The sequence below is a fragment of the Nanorana parkeri genome, unplaced genomic scaffold (assembly GCF_000935625.1).
Source record: "Nanorana parkeri isolate BGI_ZX_2015 unplaced genomic scaffold, ASM93562v1 scaffold2787, whole genome shotgun sequence".
In the NCBI taxonomy this organism is placed as follows: Eukaryota; Metazoa; Chordata; class Amphibia; order Anura; family Dicroglossidae; genus Nanorana; species Nanorana parkeri.
Window position 1 is genome coordinate 88,786 of NW_017309055.1, and position 11,090 is coordinate 99,875.

The window sequence follows — 11,090 nt, forward strand, 5'->3', positions numbered from 1 at the left end:
TTACAGCTCGGTAATGGGATTGGAGACGAGAGTAACCACACAAGAGTGGTCCACCCCACGCTCTCTTACAAAGTTCCCCATCACATGAGTGCTAAGGCTCATTTCCCGTTAGTGGTTTGGGAGAGCGGGGTGTGTTCCACCCTCGCACTTATGTTGCTCTGTCTTGTTGCCATATTGGCTTACTTAATTGACCATAGTCTGCAATTGCAGTGTACATGACATTACTCGGTTCGAACAGGCGGATCACTTCCCGGTTCAGCCGTAATCCGGAGGTACCGGGTTGATCCGTTTGGGCGGCCTGCAAGGGCAGGAGCACAACAGCAGGTAGTAGGGCCTCACCGGAGAGGAGAAATATGTCTAATTCTTTCATAATGCCATTTGATTATACCCTGATGTGAGACGAACTGTCCTAGTTCATATGTTCCGGTCAATGTTAGCTTGTTGCCAGTAGAATGTGTTAATGCTCACAACGATATTGGAATAACTTTTCTATTTTTCTGCCACTGTACGATACTCTGATGTCTGCATTGTAATGTGACAATAAACAAAGTATTTTAAAATAACTAAAATAGTCCATCAGATCTGCGTTACATAAGAGCTGTAATATGAATGAAAATATATGCTTGTAATGATTAATTCCTTTAACAAGCAGATGTACCCCCTGCAGTATATGTATCATTGTATACAAGCTTGGCATACAGACCATCCATGGATAGGGGAAGCTGTAGCAAACAAGCCATGACATTAAAGCTGAACTCCGGGCACAAAACTTTCATTTTAACATGAAGTAGAGTGAAAAACGACGTTGTGTGCTCCAAATGCCTGTAAAGGTAGAGGTGACATCATCACTGTGCTGTACATGACCTGTGCAGGGAAAGACCCAGGAGGCTCCACACACTACAAGCTGCCTGTAGAAAACTACAGGAGGGGGCGGAACCAAGACCAGTCACCCTGCAGTGACTGGTCTTTATTACAGGAAGCTCCTGCTCAGAGGCAATGTTTCACATGAGATCACTGCATAGATCTAGAAGAAATATACCAAACACACCAAGATTCAAGTTAGAATACACATATTGCCTAAATTTAGAATATATGCGTATCCTGGAGTTCAGCTTTAAATTTAGACATTCTTGTATGGAAATTGTGTAAAAACTATTGCTCCAGTTTCTGCATCGGGCCTGTAGCCTAATAAAGAGTTCTTGTGTATCAGATAACAAGATGGCTACCATAACGCTGTACAGGTAACAGCTGCATTTTATTTAAATGACATACCAAAAAGCACCTCATGCTTTGTTATTAAACTAACCAACTTCCCAAAATCATTATATTAACAAGCTACATAGCAAAATCATAGCTGAAAGCAAATTATAGGAAGAGGTTCGTTCATTTGGTGCCCTTATAGTAAGGTGATCATTGGCTGGGGGGATGGGAATCCTCCCTTCTTCACCTCTCTGCATCACACATTAGTTGCCATGACAACTATTCCTTGGTATCAAAGCTACGGGAGTCTGGAACGAGCGCTGACAAAACAGAAAAGTAAAAAATATACATCTTACCAGTGAAAAGCAGCAGTCATTCAAAGACCAGCGGCTGAATACAGCTGTCACACAGCAAGCTTATAGGGTCCTCATTGAAGATGAGCGAGGTCGAGCGCATGCGCCTATGTACCAACTCGGCCACCGTTCCAAAACAGGAAGTTGTCCCTTAGAGTCAGAAAGCAGAGTTGAACGTTATGGAGAGGGGGGGTTTAAACAGCAAGTTAACGGTTATTATTTTACTTCAACTGTCGCAACGAAAATTGTTTCAGGGTCTGTAAACGTTTTCACATTCGCTAATGAAGATTAAATATTGTGTGCACACATTCACATGCAAAACGTTTTGCTGTCATACATTCACATGGACGCGGATAGGAAACGCTGGTGCCTGTAGTTCTCCAAACGATGTGATATTGAGCAAAGCGGGTGTGACGGTTTTATGGGGCGGAGTGGAGGTTTAGCGGTGTATGTGTGCAGCTGACAGATCGGCAAAGATCGCATCACGTCCTGGCGAAGGTTAGGCAGGGACAGAGAGATATCTCCACACCTGTCAGTTAGCTGTGTGTCTGCCGTCCTCAGTATTGAGTACATCGGTTCTGTGTCTTTATTACTTAGGCAGCACGTTCACATTGTTACTGTGGCCTGACTTCAAGGCTAAGCACCTCCCATTCTCCTGTCCAATGAGAATGCCCGTACTGCCCTGTGATTGGATTGGCTGACCTTAGCCTTGAAGTCTGGGAACTCAACACATTAAATAAAACTAGTTTCAAAGAGGGCCTATGCTAATTATGTGATCACATAGTCCAGGTGACAGGTTCTTAGTGGGGCTAGTAAAGTTCCACAACAGCTTGAGGGCCAGAGTTGCCCACCCCATAGGTGTGTTCAGTTGCTCAGCCGCTGCAGGTGCTGAGTTAGCAAACCGCCACTGAACGCTGCCAGCCAGCGCTCAGCACTGCTAACTTAGCACTCGCAGTGAATGTGGATGCAGAGCGCTGAGTGTGATGGAGAAAGTGGGGAGAGAGCAGCAGCGCCTATTTTCACTGTGGGCACACGTGGCAACACTGGAGAAAGGTGCCTAAAGCCCAATGGAGGAAATTGATTCAGTGTGGGAACCTACAATTTAATGTTTTGGTGGACGAGCACACCAAATATTCCTTGGAATATGGTATTTGTCAAAAATATTATCCTCCGTCATTTGCTTAGCACAGCCGAAGCGTTCAGTGAAGTGCTGCAGAACAGCTACTCAGCGCTTGGCTAAGTTACTGAACACACCTTTGGTCTAGTCTAGTGGGTCTGTTGAAAGCATTAGTGGTGTGTAACTGTCAACATACAGGTGAAACTCGATTAGAATATCATGCAAAGTTCATTTATTTCACTAATGCAACTTAAAAGGTGAAACCAATATATGAGAGAGACTCATTACATGCAAAGCAAGATAGTTCAAGCCGTGATTTGTCATAATTGTGATGATTATGGCTTACAGCTCATGAAAACCCCAAGAACCCCAAAAAAGTAGATTATTACATGCAATCAATAAAACCAGGATTGTACATAGAACAATATCGGACCTCTGAAAAGTACAAGCATGCATATGTACTCAGTACTTGGTTTGGGCCCCTTTTGCAGTACTTACTGCAATTACTTTTGCACGATATTCTAATTATTCGAGTTTCACCTGTAGATGATGGTTTTTCAGAGTGCAAAGCATTGGTCCTAAGGAAATGCCACTAGATTAGATGTGTAAAACATTAGTCTTGCTGTGACTGCACATTACACTCTGATTGTAACCTTAAGGAGAAATTCCCCTTAGACACTGCCACCCCAAATTCAGTGTTTTACTGCTTTGCTGTGAAAGCATCATGTCACAGGATCCACGATAACATTTAGGGGCCTTGTAGGGTCCATTTTCTCAAGACGATAGATATAGTGAACTACCAGGAGCATGCCTAACTACATCCAGAACGGTACTAAATAGCTCAGAGCCCCCTCACATTGTGCCTCACTACACCCAGAACGGTACTAAATATCTCAGGGTCCCCCTCACATTGTGCCTCACTACACCCAGCACAGTACTAAATAGCTCAGGGTCCCCCTCACTACACCCAGCACAGTACTAAATAGCTCAGGGTCCCCCTCACTACACCCAGCACAGTACTAAATAGCTCAGGGTCCCCCTCACTACACCCAGCACAGTACTAAATAGCTCAGGGTCCCCCTCACTACACCCAGCACAGTACTAAATAGCTCAGGGTCCCCCTCACTACACCCAGCACAGTACTAAATAGCTCAGGGTCCCCCTCACTACACCCAGCACAGTACTAAATAGCTCAGGGTCCCCCTCACTACACCCAGCACAGTACTAAATAGCTCAGGGTCCCCCTCACTACACCCAGCACAGTACTAAATAGCTCAGGGTCCCCCTCACTACACCCAGCACAGTACTAAATAGCTCAGGGTCCCCCTCACTACACCCAGCACAGTACTAAATAGCTCAGGGTCCCCCTCACTACACCCAGCACAGTACTAAATAGCTCAGGGTCCCCCTCACTACACCCAGCACAGTACTAAATAGCTCAGGGTCCCCCTCACTACACCCAGCACAGTACTAAATAGCTCAGGGTCCCCCTCACTACACCCAGCACAGTACTAAATAGCTCAGGGTCCCCCTCACTACACCCAGCACAGTACTAAATAGCTCAGGGTCCCCCTCACTACACCCAGCACAGTACTAAATAGCTCAGGGTCCCCCTCACTACACCCAGCACAGTACTAAATAGCTCAGGGTCCCCCTCACTACACCCAGCACAGTACTAAATAGCTCAGGGTCCCCCTCACTACACCCAGCACAGTACTAAATAGCTCAGGGTCCCCCTCACTACACCCAGCACAGTACTAAATAGCTCAGGGTCCCCCTCACTACACCCAGCACAGTACTAAATAGCTCAGGGTCCCCCTCACTACACCCAGCACAGTACTAAATAGCTCAGGGTCCCCCTCACTACACCCAGCACAGTACTAAATAGCTCAGGGTCCCCCTCACTACACCCAGCACAGTACTAAATAGCTCAGGGTCCCCCTCACTACACCCAGCACAGTACTAAATAGCTCAGGGTCCCCCTCACTACACCCAGCACAGTACTAAATAGCTCAGGGTCCCCCTCACTACACCCAGCACAGTACTAAATAGCTCAGGGTCCCCCTCACTACACCCAGCACAGTACTAAATAGCTCAGGGTCCCCCTCACTACACCCAGCACAGTACTAAATAGCTCAGGGTCCCCCTCACTACACCCAGCACAGTACTAAATAGCTCAGGGTCCCCCTCACTACACCCAGCACAGTACTAAATAGCTCAGGGTCCCCCTCACTACACCCAGCACAGTACTAAATAGCTCAGGGTCCCCCTCACTACACCCAGCACAGTACTAAATAGCTCAGGGTCCCCCTCACTACACCCAGCACAGTACTAAATAGCTCAGGGTCCCCCTCACTACACCCAGCACAGTACTAAATAGCTCAGGGTCCCCCTCACTACACCCAGCACAGTACTAAATAGCTCAGGGTCCCCCTCACTACACCCAGCACAGTACTAAATAGCTCAGGGTCCCCCTCACTACACCCAGCACAGTACTAAATAGCTCAGGGTCCCCCTCACTACACCCAGCACAGTACTAAATAGCTCAGGGTCCCCCTCACTACACCCAGCACAGTACTAAATAGCTCAGGGTCCCCCTCACATTGTGCCTCACTACACCCAGCACAGTACTAAATAGCTCAGGGCCCCCCTTACATTATGCCTCACTACACCCAGCACAGTACTAAATAGCTCAGGGTCCCCCTCACATTGTGCCTCACTACACCCAGCACAGTACTAAATAGCTCAGGGTCCCCCTCACATTGTGCCTCACTACACAGTACTAAATAGCTCAGGGTCCCCCTCAAATTGTGCCTCACTACACCCAACAAGGCACTAAATAGCTCAGGGTCCCCCTCACATTGTGCCTCACTACACCCAGAACAGTACTAAATAGCTCAGGGTCCCCCCCACATTGTACCTCCCTACACCCAGCACAGTCAGTACTAAATAGCTCAGGGTCCCCCTCACATTGTGACTCACTACACCCAGAACAGTACCAAATAGCTCAAGGTCCCCCTCACATTGTACCTCCCTACACCCAGCACAGTCAGTACTAAATAGATCAGGGTCCCCCTCACATTGTACCTCCCTACACCCAGCACAACTCACATTGCGCCTCACTACATTTCAGGGTTCCCCTCAGTCACTTTGCACCCCCTTTCACCTGGCACAGATCTATAGACTGTCACAACACCGGCACCCGACTGAATTTTTGTATTAGCAAATCAATCTCTCCCTCCCTTTTGCACAATGCACGTAGACTCCACACCGCCTATCCCGGTACAGGGATATGGTCACATGGGGGTAACGTCAGAAAGGTCCTTCTCCCCGTTCTCATGACAACCCGATAGCCGTTCCTCCCATGTATACAGTCGCCGTGATTTCTTCCACACGGAGGTGTAGGGAGTGAGTGAAGGTGCCCACAATGGAAGGAACTCGGGTAAGAGCTAGAATCAATGTATCCTTCTGCAGGACATGCTTCAATGTTGGGATCAGTGTGATAACTGTAGGAGAAATCTATCCTGTACACTGAACCGGGCGGGGACATTCCTCGTTGTGTTATTAGTGATGTGACTGCACACAGATAATCCTCACCAATGTAACACCGATCATTACTGAGTCTCATTGTGTGTGGGTTGTATATAGCCTAGAGACAACTCAGATCTTTTATTCCACCTCCGAAGAATGTTTTTGTAGATGTTGGTGAGCTGACATTTAGGTTATTTTGTTTTAGGAACAATGTGGTGTGATCTGTGCTCTTCCCAGGTCTGCTATCTACTTTGAATATTACCAGCCAGTCCCAATATTCTTATTACAGTTATATAACTGAGAATGCAGCAGGGGGAATGAGACTCCAAGGCTAGAGAAACAGGCAGGGAATCTCACCACTGGATTACCCAAAAGATGAAAGAAGCTGTGGGCTATTTTACTGAAAGTGACACTAAATTTAGGAGTTAAATCTTAAAAAAAGTATTCAAGAACCCTAATTATTAGCAAAAATGTATCTTATTTGTATATCACTCAGCTGTAGATCCTCAAATCATCTCTGAATTGATGCTGACACTGTCCTTGCTTCTGGAGGGGGAATACTTTTGTTCCCCATGGTCCTTGTGTGTGTTGTAATGTAGCTACTGCTCCAAGTTCTCTCCCGTGATGGACTTCAATATAAATTAGTAAACTAGTGTGGGATTGTAATCCATCACAGGAGAGAGCTTGGAGCGGTGACTACTTTACAACACACACAGGGACCATGGGGAACACAAGTAGCCACCCTCCAGAAGGAAGGACAGTGTCAGCACCAATTCAGGGATGATTTGGGGATCTACAGCCGCGTGATACACAAATAAGATACATTTTTCTTCATAGGTAAGGTACATGAATGCATTTGTAAGATTTAACGCCTGAGTTTACTGTCACTTTATTGAGGACGTGCCAAAAATGTATATACAGTATCATTTGTTGGTGGCCTGACCCTTTAATGTAGGCGTAGCCAAATCCCTGCCCTCCAATTGTGGTGAAGCTACAAATTCCATAAGGCATTGCAAGACTCTGACAACCACAGGCATTACTCCCAACAGCTGGAGGGCCAACGTTTTGGTACCCCTGCTTTAAAGCAGAACTTCCGGCAGAATTTTTCTTAACCCTTGCAGTGAGGCCACACCCTAGGGCTGCAACAACTTATTAATTAAACCGATTATAATCGATAATGAGAATCATTGTCAGCAATTCTCATTATCGATTAGTTGATTGTTATTATTGTTGATTATTAGCTCCCGTGGCCGCTCTGCTCCCCCTGTCTCCTCCCCGCTGGTGCTGGCTGCAGTGGTCTGTGTCCTTTTCAATACCCGCTGGTCTACCCGCCTGTTTGGGCAGAGGCAGCAGGGACACAAACCACTGCAGCCAGCACCAGTGAGGAGAAAAGACTGCAGTGACTCTGCATTCCCCAGCTGCCCCCCCCATACCTCCGCTGCTGCCCCGTTCCTCTTTCTCTGCCCACACTTTTCCTCCTCCGCTGCCCGCCCTGTTCCTCCTCCTCTTCTCGCCCCGTTCCCTTCTCTGCTCTCCCATGCCCCCTCTTCTGCCAGTGTTCTATCAATCCCTCAGACCCGAGTCCAAGGGATTGATAGAACACCTGCGTCAAGTCTCCTATCAGCGCTATCACATAAGAGGCTTGTGAGACCCTTCTGCAGGATGTGTGTTGTGGTGCCATTCATTTCAATGGCACCTCAAACGCGCCTCCCGCCTGCAGTGTGATCGCCCACACTGGAACGCACGGTTCTGCATTGCTGTGCATTCCAGTGCCGTGCAATTGCAAAAAATGTGCATACGGTTTTATTCCGAAGTAGGCTTTGCTTGTAACGCTCAATCTGTGTATTTTATATTAAACAAATTATGGTATTTTTTTTCCCTGTAACCGATTAATCGAAAGAAAAAAAATCAACCAACTAATCGATTTATGAAAATAATCGTTAGTTGAAGCTTTATTCCCTCCACACAACAAGGGTTAACACGGCTCTATTGAACGGGAATCCGACATATATCTGTCCCTGGGCCTAATTCAGTACAAAGTGTGCACACTATCAGTGAAGAAATAAAACACGCTGACACCGAGAGTCAGAGTAAAGATACTTCTTATTTATTGTTCCGCATTGTTGTGTCTTATATAGGCAGCTGATAGTGTATATATAAACATAGCATTTGCAATAGCTTTCTAGGTTATAATTGGACTGATTCATTAAAGCGTAACCTCCTGCCAGGGTGCTGACGTCCTCGTCTTGGGTGCGGTTTCTCCTGGAGGAGCCATCTTGGTTTCTATTTCTAGTGCGTATTTCTCATAGGAGGGGTGCTAAGTTGAGCAACTAACTAGGCAGCCATTTTTAGTAAGGATTAATATGAGCAGGAACAATAACATATATATATTACAATATATTGAAATAGGCATTTTATCATAGTCACTTAACCACATCCATTAGAGTAACATATCGCCGATTCGCTCACTTCCCGATCCTCTCCCTGCAAAGAGCTGTGACAGTCACAGCTCCGCGAAGGGATTCCCCCCCTCCATTATGCATTTCTCCAGCGCTGAGTGGAGGAACAGACGGGGGGAGGGGGCGGGCACAGAGCTGGCTCTGTCTCTAGATAGGCAGAGCTCGCTGTCAATCAGCCAGCTGGGTGGATCTCAAACAGTATTGTCAGGATCCGTCCTAGCTGCGGCGCTCTAAGCATATAGCGGTCAATAGCCATATTGAGTGAATGAATGCGTGAATTTATTGATCCTCTATGATTAATATTAAAACCTGCGGCGAAGACAGGGGTAAGTTTAAACCGATTTTAAAGCGGTATTTTTTAATTTTTTTTTACTTTTTGCATATATCTACTGCTTGCTAGCAGTAGATATATGCAAAAAAATGTGAGGGTTTAGAAACCCTTTAATTGTTTTTCAGCTTTGCAGATGATTTAGATATGTTCAGTGGGACTTCTGTTATTATTTACAAACAGAACATTCATAGAGTCCTGTAGATTAGACGTACAGCTATTGTTAGCCATTGTTGTTGTGACGACTCTCTATCTCCTGGTTGTATAAAGGCTGTGACCTGTTTTCATAAAGGACAGAAGGTTCTAACCTTTATAATCCATGAGTTTATCTGGAGGGATATTTCAGGAGGGAGGGGGGATTAGGGAGATCTGCATTTAGCCGTGTTGTGTAAAGGAACTGTCTAGCATCCTACATGTACATTGACTTTTGATGATGGGAAAAAAGCAAGTGGTAAGTGTCTGAATTCCATTTATTTGTTCTCCTCATTGGTCTGTGAACTCTATACATTGAGGGGAATCTATCAAAACTGGAGCAGACATAATCTGGAGCAGCTGTGCATGGCAACCAATCAGCTTCTCTCTTTCATTTTCACCTCATAACTGAACAAACTAAAGAGATACGATGATTGGTTTGCTCTGGGCAACTGCTTCCAGGTTCTGTCTGCTCCAGTTTCAATAAATTCCCCCCATTGTAAATAAATTGTGTACTTTGAGCCATATGAATGTCATTGTTAACAGAGTAGATGCTTGTATTGTAAAGTTCTGCTAATAACGTCATTGATTCAGGTACAACCCTTTGATTGTATTTGCATATGATGAAGAAGAAGTTAGTAATTGAATCTCCACGTTAGGTGTAAAGACTTGTCCGTTGCTGTGATGTACGCTGGATGTACGTGCGCCTGTTATCACAGGATGATTACTGTAGGTAGCAGAGCTGGGCTTTCACTATCAGATTAATATTGATATTTTACAGCTGCATTAGGGAATATCTGTTTATGTACGGACATACCTACCCAGCTCGATGATCTCTTTTTGTCCTTTTGATCTTTCCCTGGAAATCTGCTGAGGCAAACCAAATATTACGGCCAGGTTCACGCCTAACCATTGAGGTAAATTGTGATAAAGCACATAACGCGTTACCACCATGCATTAGCATATGCTGCATTAGGTGACACATGCTATTTGTAGGGGTGCGAAGCATGCGATTCATTCTGCATGACAGCCGAACCTGCACCACACTAACATGTATTGCAGAGCAATGTCAAAAGAGGTGCAGGTCCAATTCCTAGGTCGTTGAGGTGCATTGACATTCATATTGAATATGCTGTCAATGCACCTCAAGGACCTGGGAATTGGACCTGCACCTCTTTTGACATAGCTTTGTAATACATGTTAGTGTGGTGCAGCACGCTGTGCGTTCGGCTCACATGCAGAATGAATAGCATGCATTGCACCCCTACAAATAGCATGTGTTGTGGTAATGTTCATGGGAATGTGCACGTTCGCACAAAGTAATAACATAAATGGGGCTTGAATAGTACTGTTTGTGACATTTGGAGAATTTTATGTATGAACTGGATTTGTCTGTATTTCTAGTCTACAAGAATAGTTTTGCTTTCCAAACAATTGTAACTGTGTAATGATTTTCATTCCAGGCACGGCCACGGGCCCTTCCACCAATGCCAAGGTACTGCGCACTACAACTTTTAAAAAAAGATACTAATTGCGAAAAATGGGCAATTAAATATACATTTGAAATGCATATATGTTGCAGTGTATATCAGTATACTGTACCCTGCATATTATGAGATGGAGAGAGTATGTATGTATGGGTGTACCTTCCCAAAGTCATATTACTGTTCTTACATCTGCTCTCCCCCCCTTTTGGAATGTTTTGCTCCCTGTGTAGGCCATCCCTCCCTATGTTATGGATTAAGCGGTTTTTGGTTGTTACAATTGTTCTAATGCAAAATACAAAAGTAAAAAAACTCCTTTTAAAATAGGTTTTGCATAGGGCAGAGAATGATTAGAACCACTGTCAGGTATTTACTGCTGTCTGGGCTACATTAGAGAAATCCCTCACTCCCTATCCTGGTGACAAC

General features: G+C 45.4%; 1 protein-coding gene across 1 annotated transcript in view; it reads right to left on the reverse strand.

Moving 5' to 3' along the window:
- Positions 1-1,668, reverse strand: part of ICA1L (islet cell autoantigen 1 like) — a 42,044-nt gene extending 40,376 nt beyond the window's left edge. The window contains exon 1 of the mRNA XM_018574177.1: positions 1,557-1,668. Within this exon, the coding sequence (XP_018429679.1) occupies positions 1,557-1,576 (20 nt within the window). The 5' untranslated portion in view covers positions 1,577-1,668. The remainder of the gene's footprint in view (positions 1-1,556) is intronic.
- Positions 1,669-11,090: the final 9,422 nt, after the last annotated feature.